This window comes from Nerophis ophidion, linkage group LG17 (genome assembly GCF_033978795.1).
Source record: "Nerophis ophidion isolate RoL-2023_Sa linkage group LG17, RoL_Noph_v1.0, whole genome shotgun sequence".
Taxonomy (NCBI): domain Eukaryota; kingdom Metazoa; phylum Chordata; class Actinopteri; order Syngnathiformes; family Syngnathidae; genus Nerophis; species Nerophis ophidion.
Window position 1 is genome coordinate 23,132,762 of NC_084627.1, and position 20,132 is coordinate 23,152,893.

At 40.0% G+C, this 20,132-nt stretch overlaps 2 protein-coding genes across 3 annotated transcripts in view; one reads left to right on the top strand and one right to left on the bottom strand.

Moving 5' to 3' along the window:
• plpp1a (phospholipid phosphatase 1a) overlaps positions 1–1,654 on the top strand; it is a 29,775-nt gene extending 28,121 nt beyond the window's left edge. For both annotated transcript variants that reach the window (XM_061876599.1, XM_061876598.1), the window contains exon 6: positions 894–1,654. In XM_061876599.1, the coding sequence (XP_061732583.1) occupies positions 894–1,013 (120 nt within the window). In that variant the 3' untranslated portion in view covers positions 1,014–1,654. The remainder of the gene's footprint in view (positions 1–893) is intronic.
• The window catches only part of mtrex (Mtr4 exosome RNA helicase), a 35,689-nt gene continuing 16,482 nt past the window's right edge, over positions 926–20,132 (bottom strand). Inside the window, exons 15-27 of the mRNA XM_061876594.1 lie at positions 13,348–13,473; positions 12,956–13,106; positions 12,717–12,889; positions 9,744–9,812; positions 9,539–9,664; positions 9,318–9,428; positions 8,649–8,837; positions 6,986–7,149; positions 4,774–4,879; positions 3,404–3,460; positions 3,062–3,224; positions 2,865–2,969; positions 926–1,915 (exon numbers count right to left, since the gene is read on the bottom strand). Of these exons, the coding sequence (XP_061732578.1) occupies positions 1,863–1,915; positions 2,865–2,969; positions 3,062–3,224; positions 3,404–3,460; positions 4,774–4,879; positions 6,986–7,149; positions 8,649–8,837; positions 9,318–9,428; positions 9,539–9,664; positions 9,744–9,812; positions 12,717–12,889; positions 12,956–13,106; positions 13,348–13,473 (1,593 nt within the window). The 3' untranslated portion in view covers positions 926–1,862. The remainder of the gene's footprint in view (positions 1,916–2,864; positions 2,970–3,061; positions 3,225–3,403; positions 3,461–4,773; positions 4,880–6,985; positions 7,150–8,648; positions 8,838–9,317; positions 9,429–9,538; positions 9,665–9,743; positions 9,813–12,716; positions 12,890–12,955; positions 13,107–13,347; positions 13,474–20,132) is intronic.

Here is a 20,132-nt window from a genome sequence, read left to right on the forward strand (position 1 = left end):
TCTGTTCATCTGTTTGTAATTGCTGATAGTCATTTACCGTTTTTTTTTAAATGACTGTTTGGTTATTGGCCATTGCTCACACACTCGTCATCCAGTTTTTGAGTGATTGTCCATAGTCATTTGTCAGTCTTTTAGTCATTGCTTATACCAGTGGTCCTCAAATGGGGGTACTTGAAGGTATGCCAAGGGGTACGTGAGATTTATTTTAAATATTCTAAAAATACCAATTCAAAAATCCTTTATAAATATATTTATTGAATAATACTTCAACAAAATATGAATGTAAGTTCACAAACTGTGAAAAGAAATGCAACAATGCAATATTCAGTGTTGACAGATAGATTTTTGGTGGACATGTTCCATAAATATTGATGTTAAAGATTTCTTTTTTTGTGAAGAAATGTTGAGAATTAAGTTCATGAATCCAGATGGATATTTATTACAATCCCCAAAGAGGGCACTTTAAGTTGATTACTTCGATGTGTAGAAATGTTTATTTATAATTCAATCACTTGTTTATTTTTCATTAAGTTTTTAATTATATTTATGTCTTTTTTTCCAAATAGTTCAAGAAAGACCACTACAAATGAGCAATATTTTGCACTGTTATACAATTTAATAAATCAGAAACTGATGACATAGTGCTGTATTTGACTTTTTTATCTCTTTTTGTCAACCAAAAATGCTTTGCTCTGATTAGGGGGTACATCACTGAATAAAGGTTGAGAACCACTGGCCAGTTTAGTGACTACTTCAGCCATTGTCCAGTTTTGTGGTCAATCACCGCATTGTAGCCAGCAGGTGTAGCAACAATAAATTGATCATTTAGACATGTTTTTTAACAGTCCAAATAAAATATGATCCTTCAGGACTTCCATTTGTTTCCCCTGCAGGTCTTTTGTGTGTCCGATTTTTTCAAGCAGCCTTTGGATTCCTGCAAGGAGGCGGACATCCGCCACACCAGCCTGCAGGAGACCCCAACAAACGGAAACCACTTTGAGAGTCCCAACTAAAGCCGAAGTGCTCACCTCGGATGGTAGTTCTCCAGCTTTGTCATCGCCTGCATGCGGAGCGTGTTTTATATTTTGATTTTATTGGCTAAGGACTGTGAGGATGGCTAAGACTTTAGCATGCATCTACTGAATGGGTGGGAAGATTGTACTGCATGCACCCACTGGAAGGCAGGACTAGACCACTACGGGGAGGGAGGGCAGGGGGTATGAAACCTGTGAATGTAAGCCTGCTTTGAGCATTTCATTTTTTTTACTGGCAGTCCATCTGCTTAAGGCGCCTTCACTGAGGTTCACTTTGAGGTCAACTACTGCATGTCCATTAAAGGGCTAATTTAAAGAATGTCGCCATCTCACAAGTCCAGATGCTCTTTTGGCCATCTTGACCAGAAGGAGTAATGAAGACAAAGAATGGTAGGGTTAGATAGCATCCTGGGATGCCTTCTTCATGTGACTGTTATTGCTGCTGCTGCTGCCATGTATCCCCAACAATTTTAAAATAAACACCACTATGTAAGTTTGTGTGGTCTGTATGGCAACTGTTGAGCATACAGACGTTTATTGAAAAAGTTAAATATGTACAAATGTCTAAAAGAAGAAGAAAAAAAACAGGAAAAATAAAGCCATTTCACTTGATAACAAAACATGTTATGTCATTTGTCGTCAGGCATGGTTTCAAATAAAAACTAACAAATGCACAAATTAAATGATTTCAAAGAAGAGTTTTAAAAAATATCAGATGGGGCAGACTGAGTGCATCAAAAGTTAAAGTGATGACAATATATTCAGGATGATTGGGTGAATTCAAACTGATGTTTGATGATAATGTTCAGTAAGAAGGTCTTACAAGAATTACAAATAGAGACTAGCGGCAAAGACGATGTCCCTTTTGATCTTTGTGATTCCTGCAAGGAGATAAAATCACGTCATTAATATTCACCACGAGCTGCACTCATGTGCTTACTCAACTTTGATATTTTATAATCACACTACCAGATCACTGCTTGCATAACTGCTGATAAAAGGAGCTTATGCAAGAAGACCATGGCAACTCTGCTTTAATGGACTGTATTGATACAAGTAGTTACAGTAGAAGCACAGTAATGGTAAATGGGTTGTACTTGTAAGCGCTTTTCTACCTGTTTAAGGAGCCCAAAGCGCTTTGACAGTATTTCCACATTCACCCATTCACACACACATTCACATACTGATGGCGGGAGCTGCCATGCAAGGCGCTCACCAGGATCATCAGGAGCAAGGGTGAAGTGTCTTGCCCAAGGACACAACGGACGTGACTAGGATGGTAGAAGGTGGGGATTGAACCAGTAACCCTCAGATTACTGGCACAGCCACTCTACCAACTTCGCCACGTTGTCATGTGGCGACTGAAAGGTTCTAGTCCTGTGAGACTAAGTAGTTCTGATCTTGTCATGTGGCGACTGAAAGAAGTTTCTAGTCCCGTGAGACTTAAATAGTCCTGATGCAATATTATCCTTCTGATGCACTTTTAACAAACAGACTATAACACCAACATAAGACTAGAGAGAGGAACAGGAGGACACAAATGTCACACAACACTATAGTGTGTTAGCTAGAGTTCCAACATGTCAGGTATATCCAAACAGCATTCTCGCAACAAAAACAAAAAGGACTAAATCTGCCAGTTCATCTTCCCCAGACTTCATTTTAAGATGTCTAACTTCATAATACAACTATCTTTACAGCATCTTTGTAGCTTATTTCCAGTCAATTTTCTTTCCCATTACAGACGGTGGTAGTTATCATCAGTAACTGGCAGGAGGAGCAAATGCATGATTATTAACAAAATGTTAACGTGTTGTCACTTTTCCTTACCTTCAGCAAACTTATTCTCCAGCTCCGTGTTGCCGATCGCTTTAGCGGCGGAGCACATTTGTCGCAGCACCTCCTCCAGGCGGCGCATGCAGCGAATAATACTTCCTACAGGGGTGACAAACATGCGATTGTCACAATGGCAAAGTTATGGCCAGGTTTGTCGTATTAGTTGGACATTTCTCCAACTGTCAAGTCACCTTCAAAGACGTCGGTCATCTTACAAATCTGTGCGAAAGTGGCGCCGTTGGCCCAGGCGTAGATCACGTCCATGAGGTGCGGCTTGAACTGGCCCAGGTACGTGTCCTCGTCCACTTCTAGCTTGGCGTCCGCAGACACTTTGGCGATGCGCTTGGCACACTCCTGAACCGCAGCAGACGACAAATGTCAGCTATTTCGCCCTCTGCTGATAGTCATGGGTACTACATGCATGTCAGTAATGGCTCTGCACTGCACATACAAATCAACTTCAAAACATCTTATGAGTATAATTATTGCCATTTGTCTGGCCCCTTTTTGTTTTTTAACATTCGATCACGTACCTGCATTTGCCGGAGGGGAGCAGCAAGTTGTTCAGTCAGTTTTGGCAACTCATTAGCCTGTAAGAAAAACATTTTAGTAAGGTACTTACATATTCAAAAATCACCCAAAAGTAAAAAAAAAAAAAGCAGCAGTTATAAATAATGATTGCTTAGCAGTAAATAAACAACATGTCCAAGTATATTTGTGTGTCTGAGTGAGCAGGCGTACTATGTACTGCTGTAATTCTCCAACTGTCGTATTTTCCTATATTCAAAACACAGTGTTGCTGTTCAAACTGTGTGTAATGTTACAGTGTGCAAAATATTACACAGAATTGTTAAATAAAACCTCTGCCTTGTTGTAATGAATACTTATGGTGGTAATTGGAGAGTTAAGTATTTTCTGAAGTGGTAAAAAAAGTTTGAGAACCACTGGTGTACTGTACAAAGTGACAGTTATCATTAATAACTAGCGGGGTGTGCGATGGCGTGCCAAATTATTTTTTGCGTGCGCAGTGCTAATGCACAAGACAAGCCCTCTGTGGTTCTGACTGTGGATTGTTTTGAGTCAATGTATTTGTTCGACACATGACTGGCGGGAGGAGAGATTACAGTTACAACACAACTTTGACGTGCGTGCTCACATGCTCAGGCGTGAGCGAGCATATTGTGGACTTTGTGGATAATTTGGAGTCTATTTCTACTTTTACAGTAGCGGTTATCAATAACTGGCGAAGGAGAGATGTAATTAATTGGATGACATGTCTATAATGTGTGCCTGCAGCAAGTGTACCATGGACCTTTTATTAGTTTACATTATGCAAAGTAGTGATTATCATTGACAGCTGGTGGGATGAGTAACCACCTCCAGTGGAATTTCACTAGGTAGATTATTTGGCGTTGAATTGTCACTGCCAGGTGGAGGTTATCATGATTAACTAGTGGAAGTATTACTTGCCACGTGTGCGTGCATGCGCATGTTCAAATACTGTGGATTATTTTTTATCTATTTCTAATATGCCAGGTGGCATATTAGATAGTAACTGGTAGGAGTGGATTATTTTTTATCTATTTCTAATATGCCAAGTGGCATATTAGATAGTAACTGGTAGGAGTAGTTTATGTTGCTGGCACATTGGCTAGCCCCTCTTTCAAGGGTGTTGCAGTGAACAATAAAGAAAGATAAATGTATTCTATTCATATTTATGTGATTGGTCAGCAGGGACAAGCATTGCAGTGGTTGGTTGTTTATGACTTCAATATGCTTGTTAAGCCATAAAAACATGGTGTTATCTGCTATAAATCAGCAACACATAAGATGGAAATCATATACAATGTATTATATAATCAGTTAATAGTTACAAAGTGTGAGAAGGATGGAATGTTCCTACGTTCTCCTGGAAGACGAAGCAGGACAGCAAGGCAGTGGCTTGTTCCACCGTCAGGTCGTTGAAGAGGCCGTTGAACACCATCTCCGTCAGCAGGAGCTCGTCAGCGCTGTGGACCAAAACCAAATGCATCCATTTGTTTTGTTTTACGTCGTTACTCGAAGCCGTGCTAGGTTTCCATTTCTCTACTAAAACAAAAATAGGACATACAGTACAGGCCAGAAGTTTGGACACACCTTCTTCCTCATTCAATGTGTTTTCTTTATTTTCATGACTATTTACATTGTAGATTGTCACTGAAGGCATCAAAACTATGAATGAACACATGTGGAGTTATGTACTTAACAAAAAAAGGTGAAATATTTGAAAACATGTTTTACATCCTAGTTTCTACAAAAAATAGCCACTCTTTGCTCTGATTACTGGTTTGCACACTCTTGGCATTCTCTCCATGAGCTTCAAGCACACCTGTGGAGTGAAAATCATTTCAGGCGACTACCTCTTGAAGCCCATCGAGAGAATGCCAAGAATGTGCAAAGCAGTAATTAGGCAAAAAAGTAATCAGAGCAAAGGTTGGCTATTTTGAAGAAACTAGAATGTAAAACATGTTTTCAGATATTTTATCTTTTTTTTACCAAGTACATAACTCCACGTGTTCAATCATAGTTGTGATGACTTCAGTGACAATCTACGATGTAAATAGTCATGAAAATAAAGAAAATGCTTTGAATGAGAAGGCGTTTCCAATTTCAAAAAGTGCAGTGTTTACCATATGAACCACCACATTTAAACACATTATAATGGGACTGTGCGTGAATGTACAATAGATTGCAACTCTGCTTCGTAACACACTTCATACACACTGTCTGCCAGAGAATAAAAAGATGAAGCACGAGGGACTTTGTTGCTATATCTAGAGCAGGGGTAGGGAACCTATGGCTCTAGAGCCAGATGTGGCTCTTTTGATGACTGCATCTGGCTCTCAGATAAATCTTGCTGACGTTGCTTAACACGATAAGACGGCGTGGCGCAGTGGGAGAGTGGCCGTGCGCAACCCGAGCGTCCCTGGTTCAAATCCCACCTAGTACCAACCTCGTCACGTCCGTTGTGTCCTGAGCAAGACACTTCACCCTTGCTCCTGATGGGTGCTGGTTGGCGCCTTGCATGGCAGCTCCCTCCATCAGTGTGTGAATGGGTAAATGTGGAAGTAGTGTCAAAGCGCTTTGAGTACCTTGAAGGTAGAAAAGCGCTATACAAGTACAACCCATTTATCATTTTAGGGACGGCGTGGCGCAGTGGAAGAGTGGCCGTGCGCAACCCGAGGGGCCCTGGTTCAAATCCCACCTAGTACCAACCTCGTCACGACCGTTGTGTCCTGAGCAAGACACTTCACCCTTGCTCCTGATGGGTGCTGGTTGGCGCCTTGCATGGCAGCTCCCTCCATCAGTGTGTGAATGTGTGTGTGAATGGGTAAATGTGGAAGTAGTGTCAAAGCGCTTTGAGTACCTTGAAGGTAGAAAAGCGCTATACAAGTACAACCCATTTATCATTTATTTATTTATTAATCACAGTGTTAAAAATAACGTTCAAAATATAAAACGTTCTCATGCATTTGAATCCATCCATCCGTTTCTATCGCTCCTGTTCAAGAAGTTGCATTAATAGGCAAAAGTATTTTATTTATTATTGGTTAGCTTCAGAATAAAATAACAATGTTATTAAAAAGAATAAGAGATGCACGCATTTGTTTGTTGTAATCAGGGAAAGTCCAAATAAAAGAGGTGTAGAATTCTCTTGTTTCTCCTCATTGAGCTAAATTGAATCCTGTCTCTGTTTAATTCCTTGCTTCTTGTCTGTTTAATAGATGTCATCAGAGTTTGAACCTGACAGTTGTATTCAGTGTTAAAAATATTATATGGCTCTCACGGAAATACGTTTGAAAATATTTGGCTTTAATGGATCTCTCAGTCAAAAAGGTTCCCGACCCCTGATCTAGAGGGTATTCAGACCCTTCTGGATTTTGTATTTTGAAAACTGTATCAAACACTGTATAATGTTTCTTATGCATTCCAATACACTATTTACACTATATAAACTATTTTGTGGCTAATCTACCTTGTGGCCAATTTGAGTTTTATCAACTCAAAACGAAGGCATAAACAAAAAAAAAAACATGAACACAATCCAAATAATAAATAGCGCGTACGCGTCCTACCTGCTGATTTCACACGCGACTCGTCCCTTCACCTCGATGACATCAGATGGGCTGGCGAAGCCGAGGCGCCGCAGCACTCGCTTCCTGCACTTGAGCTTGTCCATCTGCAGGACGGTCCGAGCTTTCTTTAGCTCGCGCTTGGCCGTGCGCACCTCTGCGGCGATCTGAGGCACAAAGCAAGTTAATTTTACACTCATTTTGTTGGGTATGTTAATACAATTAGTAATAATTTCATGAGTCTTCCATATTTTCATGTATCAACAGGGATACTTCCCACCCACTGATGTGCTCATTATATCTGAATGACAATGCACAGTTTTATCAGGAAATAAATGTGTTGTTTTTTTTAGATGGAATTTACTTCAATAAATTTAAAAAATACACATAAAATATAACATTTGAATAAAATACCTATTGCAATTAAATCGTAGCAACATTTCAAAAATATTTATAAGGGCCCTCTAGACATAAAATAACATCCTTTGGTCACCTTTACGGTCTTTTAATCCAATAAAGTAATGTTGCCTGAGGCTGAGCCAATCAGTGACCACCATACTGAACAGTACACTCTTATTGGTGTTGTCTCTAGTGGCCAATACCACTGTAGTGTAGATATTTTTACTTTATTTCCCCTTTTTTGCATGAATTGTTTTTAGACGATGCTTTGAAAACTATTTAAAATATCCGCCCAAAATTGGCAGTGAGGTCAAGTCACAATATTTGAAACATGATGTGGCGAGGGTTGACCAATCCAAATTGGATTCGGATTGAAGTGCCAGCAATTTAACACTAAAATATATTTCATTGAATATATTTTCCCTTTAGTGAATGTTTAACTTGCTGTAAACTTTGATTCATTAACAAGGATCATTTGTCCTGGGCAGAACAGTACCCATTACATTTGCATGAAAACATCCATCCATCTGGAGGTGCTGGAGCCTATCTCAGCTGCATTCGGGCGGAAGGTGGCGTACACCCTGGACCAGTCGCCACCTCATCGCAGGGCCAACACAGATAGACAGACAACATTCACACTCACATTCACACACTAGGGACCATTTAGTGTTGCCAATCAACATATCCCCAGGTGCATGTCTTTGGAGGTGGGAGGAAGCCGGAGTACCCGGAGGGAACCCACGCAGTCACAGCGAGAACATGCAAACTCCACACAGAAAGATCCCAAGCCCAGGATTGAACTCAGGACTACTCAGGACCTTCATATTGTGAGGCATATGCACTAACCCCTGTTTCACCATACTGCCTTGAGAACCTCCATATAAATACAAATATAAATATATAAAATACATATTTTGAATCCTATCATTAAAATTTAAAACAAATACAAAATGATTGTGTCACAAAAAGATAATAAAAAGTACTAATTAACATATTTTAAATTTAAGTTTAGAGGATATTTTATTTTTAAAGTGGCAGTTCTCGGTCTTTCTGTGGCAGCCCCGTGAGGTTTCCTGTCTTTGTGTGAAAAGGTGACAAGCAGTCTGGTCCGGAAAAGACAATTATAGGTCGGCCTTTATCAACATAGAGGGAACGTACGTGACTTGGGGAGGTATGAAATGTCAGCATGGGACAATGTTTAGATTTACTCTCACTCATTATGTCACCCTTTGTATTAAAAAAGAAAAAAAAGAAAAAGTTATCTTACCACAGCCTTCTTCTCACAGAGCGAGTAGACCGCCTCCAGGTTGGGGTCGCTGTGCAGCGTGTGTGAGTACATGCGGTGCTCAAAGGCCTCCACTTTCTGAATGACCTTCTTCAAACCCGGATCTTTGATGCCCATGTCGTCGATAGGGTCGAGGAGAGGAATCCCGTCTGGGAAACGCTTCTGCACCTCCTTTGGCATGTGAGAAACAAACAACATAGAACACGTGTCAAACTCAATGTCCTTAGACCGCCGTGTCACTCAAAGTGGTCCCCAAAAGCCTAGAAATATTAAGCGTAAAATAAGGCACTTCATCTTTCTTGCAGGCATTCATATTTTGGCAGAAAAAAATTGACCGTATGCAACTGAAGTTCTTATTAAACTATGCTTGAAGCATTTGAGGTTATTTCAAGTTGAAATTCAATATCTGATTCCACAGCAAGGTTTCCATCAGTCTATTGGAACTAATGATAATCAGATAAAGGGTCAATTGTGTAATAATACCATGAGGCGATTATACATGTTTATAGTTTCACTTCTATAAATGGCCCAGTGAGGACAGTGTAACGTTGATATGGCCTATGAAGAATAGGAGTTTGACATCCATGGTAGACTAAGTAGGGGGAAAGACCTGAGCAAACGTTTTGAATTAAGTTCCAACGGGCTTTGTACCTGAATGGACTTGAGCATCAACTGGCGGTTGTCAAAAGGCCTCAGGTCTTTGGGGATGTAAACACGGACTGAACTGATGGATGTCAGCAGATGCAGCATGACAGGGACAACCTGGCATACAGACATCATTCATCAGGTTTTTTTTTTTGGCAGAATTCTGTTGTTGCTATGTAGTGAAGTTGGAGAGATTAATCAATTAAGTGCTTTTCTATCGACAGTACCTGCATCTCTCCAACCTCGCCTGGAGCAGCGGGTTTGGCTGCCTCCGTCGCTGCATCCTTGACGCTGTCCTTGCTGCAGTGCAGCAACGCCTCCACCACAAAGAGCGGCTCCGCGTCGGTGCTGACCTGCAGGAGGAGATGATGATTGGACATGAAAAGAAGGAACTTCAAGTAAAAGTGATCTACAACTAGGTCGAGGACTCACCTTCACGTTGGCCTTCCTGCAAAAATTGACGACGACACCCCAGCCAAAGTCAACGTCTTCATTTTTTACCTTTGCATGAAGCAGAGTTGCAGTTAGTGTGTAGCAGTATAATAAAGGGGACCCATGATGAATTTGGTCTTTTCTGGACTTATAAACGTAACAATGTTGGATAGTTGTAAAGTTCATGCATTTTGAGCTTGCATGCCGTTTTGGAGTCTGGCGACGTTGTGACATCGCAGCGAGGTGGACCTACTTATTTGGACTTTAAGTCCAGCTCTCAGCCCAAGGGGGAGAAATTCCTCCCCCTTTCCTTTAGGCTATGAGGAAACAAAAAAAGTAGGATAAAATGTTTTCATCTAATCCTGACATGAACATATAACACCGCTGAGCAACATGCAGGGACAGAATGCATCCAGAAAGTGTTCATAGTGCTTTATTTTTTTTATGTTTTGTTATGTTACAGCCTTTTCCAAAATTAAATCAATACCTTTTTGTCCTTAAAATTCTACACAGTATACCCCAAAATGACAATGTGAAAATTTTTTTTTGTTTTTTTTTAAGTTTTCCAATGCATTAAAAATAAATAAAATCACATGTACAAAAGTATTCACAGTCTCTGCTCAATACTTTGCTGATGCACTTTTGGTAGTATTTACAGCCTCAAGTCTTTTTGGATACAATGCCACAAGGTTGGCATACCTCTCTTTGGGCAGTTTTGCCCACTCCTCTTTGTAGAACCTCTAAAACACCATCAGCTTGGATGGGAAACATTGGTTTTCACCCAGGATGTCTCTGTACATTGCTGCATTCATCTCAGTCTAGTCAGGGAAGTGACCAAAAACCTGATGGTCCCCCTGTCGGGGCTACAGCCTCTCTCTGTTGAAAGAGGAAAACCTTCCAGAAGGACAACTCTCTCTGCAGCAATCCACCAATCAGGCCTGTATGATATAGCGGCCAGACGGAAAGCTAGTTTTTTGTAAAAAAAAAAATAAAAAAGTGTGCCAAAATGCACCTGAAAGACCACGAGAAACAAAATTCTCTGGCTAATGCCAGGCATCATTTTTGGAGGAAACCAGGCAACGCTCATCACCAGACCAATACCCTCCTGACAGTGAAGCATGGTGGTGGCAGCATCATTCTTTGGGGATGGTTTTCAGTGACAGGAAAGGGGAGACTAATCAGGATAGAGGGAAAGATGAATGCAGCAATGTTCAAAGACATCCTGGATAAAAAAACAATGCTTCTCATCAAACTTGAAGGAGCTTGAGAGGTGCTGGAAGGAGGAGTGGGCAAAATTGCCAAAAGATAAATGTGCCAAGTTTGTGGTATCGTATTTAACAAGAATAGAGGCTGTAATTTTTGCCTAAAGTGCATCAACAAAGTATTGAGCAAATATTTTTGTACATGGGATTTTGTATTATTTCCTAAAAAAAAAAAATTCCAACAATTTTTCACATTTTGAGGACAAAAATTAAGTTATTCCATTTTGGAAAAAGGCTGTGACATAAAATGTGGAAAAAGTGAAGCACTGTGAACACTTTCTGAATGCAATGTAAATGATGCTAAGAGCAGCTGTTTCTTATGCACTCCTTATATCGATCAGTGTGTACCTAATGTTGTGACTTGATGAATCTATATAATGTTTATGAAGTTTATTTTCGACCATGTCTGAAAGAAATTAGTGGTGACAACTTGAAGATAAATAAACTGTACATTTTCAAAAGATAAATTAGGATACTTTTTGAGAGGTTGAAGCGTGCATTTCATTTGCAATCTTGCAGACAGACAAAAAAAAAAAGGTTTAAAGGCCTACTGAAACCCACTACTACCGACCACGCAGTCTGATAGATTATATATCAATGATGAAATATTAACATTACAACACATGCCAATACGGCCGGTTTAGTTTACTAAATTGCAACTTTAAACTTCCCGCGAAGAATCCTGCTGAAAACGTCACGGAATGATGACGCGCGCGCGTGACTCCACCGGTTGTAGCGGACATGTTCTTCCAGCACCGATCACGACTAAAAGTAGTCTGCTTCAATCGCATAATTACACAGTATTCTGGACATCTGTGTTGCTGAATCTTTTGCAATTTGTTCAATTAATAATGGACAAGTCAAAGAAGAAAGATATAGGTGGGAAGCTTTAGCCTTTAGCCACACAAACACAGCCGGTGTTTCCTTGTTTACAAGGTGAAACTTTACTATGAACAGAGCGGTCAAGCGAACATGGATCCCGACCACATGTCAACCGGCCGGTTTCGGTGAGAAAATTGTGAGCGGACATGAGCGGAGCTTGCGTCTTCCTGCAGCTGCGGACTCTCTTACCTCCTACCACTGGAGACACTGGCGGTCACCACACCCGTGACCACACCCGTCAGACTTTCAGGTACCATATAATCTCATTAAAACACTAGTAACACAATAAGCAGATAAGGGATGTTCCAGAATTATCCAAGTAAATGTGTCTAATAACATCTGAATCACTCCCACTGCCCTCGCCTTTTTTTTTCTTCTAGTCCTTCACTCTCACTATTCTCATCCACAAATCTTTCATCCTCGCTCAAATTAATGTGGAAATTGTCGCTATCTCGGTCCAAATCGCTCTCGCTGCTGGTGGCTATGATTGTAAACAATGTGAGGATGTGAGGAGCTCTACAACCCGTGACGTCACACGCACATTGTCTGCTTCTTCCGGTACAGGCAAAGCTTTTTTATTAGCGCCCAAAAGTTGCGAACTTTATCGTCGATGTTCTCTACTAAATTATTTCAGCAAAAATATGGCAATATGGCGAAATGATCAAGTATGACACATAGAATGGACCTGCTATCCCCGTTTAAATAAGAAAATCTCATTTCAGTAGGCCTTTGAATGTGACTGTGGAGCAAAATTTAAACCAAAGCAGTAGATTAAAATCGTCATAGGCCCCCTTTAATGGGTTCAGGTGGAGGAAGTATGAAGTTTTACCTTGATAAGTCGCCCCGATTGCAAGAAAGGCAAACAGTATTTGGGTTTGTGGATGAATTCTTGGATCTCTTTGCCCAGTTTGGCCAGCTGCTGGCGGATTTTAAAATAGGTCACCACGCTCTCTTCGTTGGGGATATTGATATTGTTGTACTCTTTCTCCAGCTTCTTTATTCCTGTACAGAACATTAGTCTTTGCAGCATCCTACACAGACAAAGACACACGGGGAGGACGAGCTTACTTTCCACGACGCCCGGCAGCGCCCGGTAGTGTTGGAACTGGTAGAAGGATTTCTCCAACATGTATTCAGGGTTAATCTCTTCCACGCGCAGCAGGTTGAGCACCATGTTATAGGTCAGGTGGAAGGCACTGTTCAGAGGATCCGCTGATCCCTGCATGTCAACATTAATTAAACAATCACACTTTCAACTCAGAGTGGATCAGGGGCTAAGGACAATTGGGTCGTTCATGTTCCACAACTGCTTACAAAGTGATAGAAGAGCCACAAAGTCCGTATAGATGCCCACTGTCAGATTACAAACATTACTGGCTAATAATGGGGAAATGCATCGTATCCATAACTTTTGACAATAGTTAATTTAGAAACAACCACCCAGGCAGTTGACGTGTTACCTTGAGGAGCTGTTTGCCCACAGACGGACTCATCTTCTCGTCCACCATGAAGATAACGATGCCTCGGTCATCCATTCCTCTCCTGCCCGCACGCCCCGACATCTGGATGTACTCGCCTGAAGTAATCTAGAGCACGTGGACAACAAAATACACAATGCGAGAGTTTTGTCTGTTGGTTATGGAGTACCATGGAAAAACTACACAGCACAATTCCACCAAACAGTAAAACGGTGGTGCAAGAAAAAAGGAAATCAGACATTTTCAGTTCCACTAGATAAGGTAAAAAAAAAAGTTAACAATGCAACAAATGAAAAAGTGATGTACATTCATTGCATCATGGTTATTAAAGTAATTATTTTAGCAGCTGAATTCGGACAAAAATCTTTGGAAATAGACGAAATGATTTCCTGAAAAGTCACTGGCGTTATCTTGCCAAATGTAGTACCTACGCTCCCACATACATACACAAATACATTACATATCTACATACTCCAAGTCCGTCCATCCACGCGCACATTCACGGTACGAACATCCATATACATTCACTGTACAAACAAACATACATATACTGTACATATACATTTACTGTACAATTATTCATATACACATTCTGTTCATATACAAGTACATATACATACATACACTCATGCAAATAATCATGTTTCATCAAACATATATCAATGCTGTTGCCCTAGGGTAAACTGGGTAACACAAGGCATATTGACAGAGCTTAAACCATTGTTACTATAACAATCTACAAGATTAATATAGGTTGCCTCTCTCTCTTCCCTTTCATCTTTCGGTATTCCTTCTTTTTTTTAATTTAATTTTTTTTTTTTTTTTTTTTTTATTATCTTTCTAGCTATCATTATGTATACATATCGTTGCATTTGAACAACTTTATTGTTGATAATAGAGGTAATCTATTGGTTTTGTTTATGATCAATAGCGCTTTTTCTATTGGTATTTGTATTGCTCCAGTTTTTGTGTAAAAATGCTCATTGTCATTACTATATTTATTTATTTCACTAACTGCTTATTTGCTATCACTTTTACGATCATATTTGTACATATGTATGTGCTGATGTTGTTCTATTGTTGTTGTTGTTATTGTTGTATTTGCTGTTGTTTTTGTCTCTCTGTCTAATCCCCCTCTTATCCCCACAATTTCCCCCTCTGTCTTCCTTTTTTTCTCTTTCTATCCCCTCCTGCTCCGGCCCGGCTGCACCAAATGATAATATATATACATTTAATAAAGTCACATTCAAATAAGACAACAAGAGAAGTATCTTACACTTCTCTTTTGTAAAGTAAATCTGAACAGCCGATATGGGCATCTACATCAACTATATGATTTGCCTGAGAAGCTGCACAGGACGAAAAAAAAAAAAAAAAAAAAAAAAAAAAATCTTGCCAAATGTAACACGTGCAGCTTAAAAGTGCAGACATTTCCACTGATTGAGGAATTGAGGGTTTAGTCTTTAACTTAAGGTTACATTTTACAAACCATAAAATAAAAAAAAAAGACCACCGTCAAGCTTATGTTACCATTAGTGTTTTAACAGAACATTTTAATTTTTAAAACAGTCTTTCTTTGTTATACAATTACTATATATACTGGAAAAAAAATGCTCGTCAGTCAGAGGAATTTGGTTGGCGTTCAGGCTTATCACGCACCGCTATCTTGTCTACACATACACGCACACCCAAAAACAATCCCAGAGAAGCAACATTTTAGTCACATTGTTGTTACGATAGAATACAAAGTCAACGAGAGCCACTTTTAGCTAGCAAAATCGCTATGATTAGCTAACAACACACAAAATTAATGCCAGTCGTAAGAAGGCACAATATAATGCTAATTCCATTTACGGTATCTCTGAAGTTGGAAGTCAGAGCTGGGAATGTCGTCACAGCTGAGCTATGATGGTTTTAGTTAGGATGTCGGAAATCAAGATAGCTACATCCACAAAAGCTTGCCTTGTCTGAATGTAAACAACTTCTGGACAAATATGCGCTCCTTTTGCAACCTTCCAACACGGCGGATGAAAAAGAAACAAAGACGCTATTTCTAGCGATGTAGAATGCAAATACCCCATGAAAAAAAATTTAGTTTAAACCAGGGTTGTTTTTTTTATCTTTTTGACATCGGTGCACAACTTTTCCACTACAGATTTCAACACTGAATTATTACCTTACTCTTGATTTTATTCATATTCAATAATTAAAGGTGCTGCTTAACAAATTAGAATATGACTACAAAGTTGATTTCAGTAATTGAATTAAAAAAAGTGAAACTTGTATATTGTATACATTCATTAGACACAGACTGATATATTTCAAGTGTTTCTTTTATTTTTATTGATCATAACTAAAAACTAATTTAAATCTGAAATTCAAAAGCTCACATAGTTAAAATATTATCTATGACCAATAAAAAGGATATCAGAAATGTTAACTAATTGAAATGTAAGAACATGAAAAGTATGAAGATATACAGCACTCACTCAATACTTAAGTCGGGGCTCCTTTTGCCTGAATTACTGCAGCAATACGGCGTGGCATGGAGTCGATCAAAAGAATTAAAAGAAAAAAAACACTTGAAATTTATCAGTCTGTGTGTAATGAATGTATTTGATGTACAAGTTTCACTCTTTGAATTAAATTGCTGAAATAAAACTTGTTTGTCATATTCTAATTTAAATATTGAGCAGCATCTGTATATGTAACCCACTTACAGTTTAACAGGATAAACCTTGTCAAATGATATGAAACCATGTGTTAATCAAAGACTATTATTAAGGCTTAGCTCACGCTAATTATAAACGGAATATTAATAAAATATTCTGCGAAAGAAAAGACTCAAAAACTAACAAAAAATAAATGGCCATACAATTATTTTTTTGGACATTCAATTGATAGCAACTAAACTAAACTTAAAATGTATGACTTAAGAGTCTTAAAAAGTTTATGAGCATGAACTGATGAAGCCTTCTTGGATGAGAGGTAAAACATATTTCAAGACAAACCCAACAGTCCCGTTGCAGTTGATTGAATGCCCTGAGAATACAACGATCTGGATGAATGACAACATCCGTAGACATACATACAATTAATTTTGAATGCTAAAATAATCATCAATTCTACCTAGAATAATAATAAATAATAGTAATATAAAAGTTTCTTAAATAAACAGTCATTAAAATACAGCGTCACAATTTAGGTCACTTTTTGCCTTAAAAACCTCTCTATAACTTTAGCACCAAACTGCTATTTGTTTGATATTGTCATTACTGCCACAAGTGTTGGAAAAGTGTATTAGAACTGTGTACCGCTGCGGTCTATACAGACGAAAGCTGAGAATCAAATATTTTTTTGCAGCCCAACAATGGTTAAGAAACACTGATTTGAACTACAGTAACGCCATACATACATCCATCCATCTTCTATCGCTCGTCCCTTTTGGGGTCGTTGGAGCCTATCTCAGCTGCATTGTGGCGGAAGGCGGGGTACACTCTGGACAAGTCGCCAACTCCTCACAGGGCCAACACAGATAGACAACATTCACACTCACATTCACACACTAGGGACCATTTAGTGTTGCCAATCTACCTATCCCCAGGTGCATGTCTTTGGAGGTCGGAGGAAGCCGGAGTACCCGGAGGGAACCCACACAAGTCACGGGGAGAACATGCAAACTCCACACAAAAAGAGGCAAAAAAGTATTTAGTCACCAATTGTGCAAGTTCTCCAACTTAAAAAGATGAGCGAGGCCTGTAATTTTCATCATAGGTATACCTTAACTAAGAGAGACAAAATTAGGAAAAAAAATCCAGAAAAATCAAATTTTTATATAAATGTATTTGCAAATTTATGGTAGTTAAGTATTTGGTCAGTAAAAGTTCCTCTCAACACTTTGTTATATACCCTTCAATGGCAATGGGGGACGGCGTGGCGAAGATGGTAGAGTGGCTGTGCCAGTAATCTGAGGGTTACTGGTTCAATCCCCACCTTTTACCATCCTAGTCACGTCAGTTGTGTCCTTGGGCATGACACTTCACCCTTGCTCCTGATGGGTCCTGGTGAGCACCTTGCATGGCAGCTCCCGCCGTCAGTGTGTGAATGTGTGTGTGAATGGGCGAATATGGAAATACTGTCAAAGTGCTTTGGGCTCCTTAAAAAGGGGTAGAAAAGCGCTGTACAAGTACAACCCATTTCTCCATGCAGATCTCCTCGAGAGCAGTGATGTTTGGGGGCTGTCGCTGGGCAACACAGACTTTCAACTCTTTCCAAAGACTTTCTATGGGATTGAGATCAGGAGACTGGCTAAGCCAATCCAGGACCTTGAAATGCTTCTTACGAAGCCAATCCTTCGTTGCCTGGGCGGTGTGTTTGGGATCATTATCATGTTGAAAGACCCAGCCACGTTTCATCTTCAATGCCCTTGCTGATGGAAGGAGGGTTTAACTCAAAATCTCACGATACATAGCCCCATTTATTCTTTCCTTAACACGGATCAGTCGTCTTGGTCCCTTTGCAGAAAAACAGCCCCAAAACATGTTTCCACTCACATGCTTCATAGTAGGTATGGTGTTCTTTGGATGCAACTCAGCATTCCTTCGCCTCCAAAAACAACAAGTTGAGTTTTTACCAAAAAGTTATATTTTGGTTTCATCTGACCATATGACTAGTGTCCCATTACTCTTCTGGATCATCCAAATACTTTCGAGCAAACTTCAGACGGGCCTCGACATGTACTGGATTAAGCAGGGGGACCCGTCTGGCACTGCAGAATTTGAGACCCTGGTGGCGTTGTGTGTTTCTTATGGTTGCCTTTGTTACCTTTGTCCCAGCTTTCTGCAGGTCATTCACTAGGATCCCTCGAGTGATTTTGGGATTTTTGCTCCCCGTTCTTGTAATAATTTTTACCCCATGCGGTAAGATCTCGCATGGAGCCCCAGATCGTAGGAAATTATCACTAGTCTTGCATGTCTTCCATTTTCTAATAATTGCTCCCACTTCCAAAGACATGCACCTGGGGATAGGTTGATTGGCAACACTAAATTGGCCCTAGTGTGTGAATGTGAGTGTGAATGTTGTCTGTCTATCTGTGTTGGCCCTGCGATGAGGTGGCGACTTGTCCAGGGTGTACCCTGCCTTCCACCCGATTGTAGCTGAGATAGGTGACCCCGAAAGGGAATAAGCGGTAGAAAATGGATGGATGGATGGATGCTTCCACAGTTATCTTCACACCAAGCTGCTTAGTTATTTCAGATTTAGTCTTCCCAGCCTGGTACAGATCTACAATTTTGCTTCTGGTGTCCTTTGACAGCTCTTTGGTCTTGGCCATAGTGGAGTTTGGAGTGTGACTGTTTGAGGTTGTGGACAAGTGTCTTCTATACTGATAACGAGGCCAAACAGGTGCCATTAATTCAGGTAACAAGTGGAGGACAGAAGAGCCTCTTAAAGAAGTAGTTACAGGTCTGTGAAAGACAGAAATCTTTCTTGTTGGTCGGTGACCTAATAATTATTTTACAGAGGAATTTACCAATTAAATAATAAAATATTCTATAATGTGATTTCCTGGATTATTTTCCCCCATTCTGTCTCTCATAGTTGAAGTGTACCTATGATGAAAATTACAGGCCTCTCTCAAAACTTACACAATTGGTGGCTGACTAAATGCTTTTTTTGTCCCACTGCAAATGTCCTTACAATACGTATATATATGTCTTATTTTAAGGGGGCAAAAACTTGTCAGAAGTGCTGGTAAATCACATTATAAAAGCTTGTATTATTGTTCACACTCAGATCAGCAATCCTTGAAAGCCAACTGGTGAGTGAAGTGAAGTGAATTATATTTATATAGCGCTTTTCTCTAGTGACTCAAAGCGCTTTACATAGTGAAACCCAATATCTAAGTTACATTTTAAACCAGTGTGGGTGGCACTGGGAGCAGGTGGGTAAAGTGTCTTGCCCAAGGACACAACGGCAGTGACTAGGATGGCGGAAGTGGGAATCGAACCTGCAACCCTCAAGTTGCTGGCACGGCCACTCTACCAACCGAGCTATACCGGCCACTCTACCAACCGAGCTATACCGCCCTACTCTGACTTTTCAAGTAGTAAATCAAACTTTGCGGGAGGTTCCAAATGAAACTTCCGACTAGGAAATTCCGGTTTACAGTACAAATGTAACGCACAATTAAAACACATTGGAAAGTTACCACCCTCTAAGCAGCTGTGTAAAGGTTGCAAACAGCCCCTTTACTTGTGTTTACACTCCAAGTGGTCAGTCCCACCAGATCCAACAAATTGAGCTGTTGTTATGCATTTGTTTTATAGGCTAAATATTTGTGGTAGTTGACACCCACTTTTTTGACACAGCACTGCCATCTCCAGGTCCGGGGTGAAACAATTGCCTGGTACATTTTATTTAAAAAATATTTAAATCAAAGTAACACATTCAGGATTGTTGTAGAAAAATAAGCGAAAAAGTAACATAAGTCCTCATGTTGCTATGATCTACTCCTCTCAAGCATGTGACGCCCATAATGAGAAACAGTGTGTGTGTGTCAGGAATGAGAAAGCGCCTGTGTTATTGTAAGTGCCTGCGTGGAGCTTTGGCACCGTTTACAGAACCAGATGTTCCTGATGAGTTCTTGGAGGACAGATCGTGTCTCTATTCAACTCTCTTTGAGCGTGTGTGAAGAACTATTATAAACACATCGCTCTGTATGTGGTGACTGCAGCTATTCACAACCTTATAAAGGCTTCACAGCCACA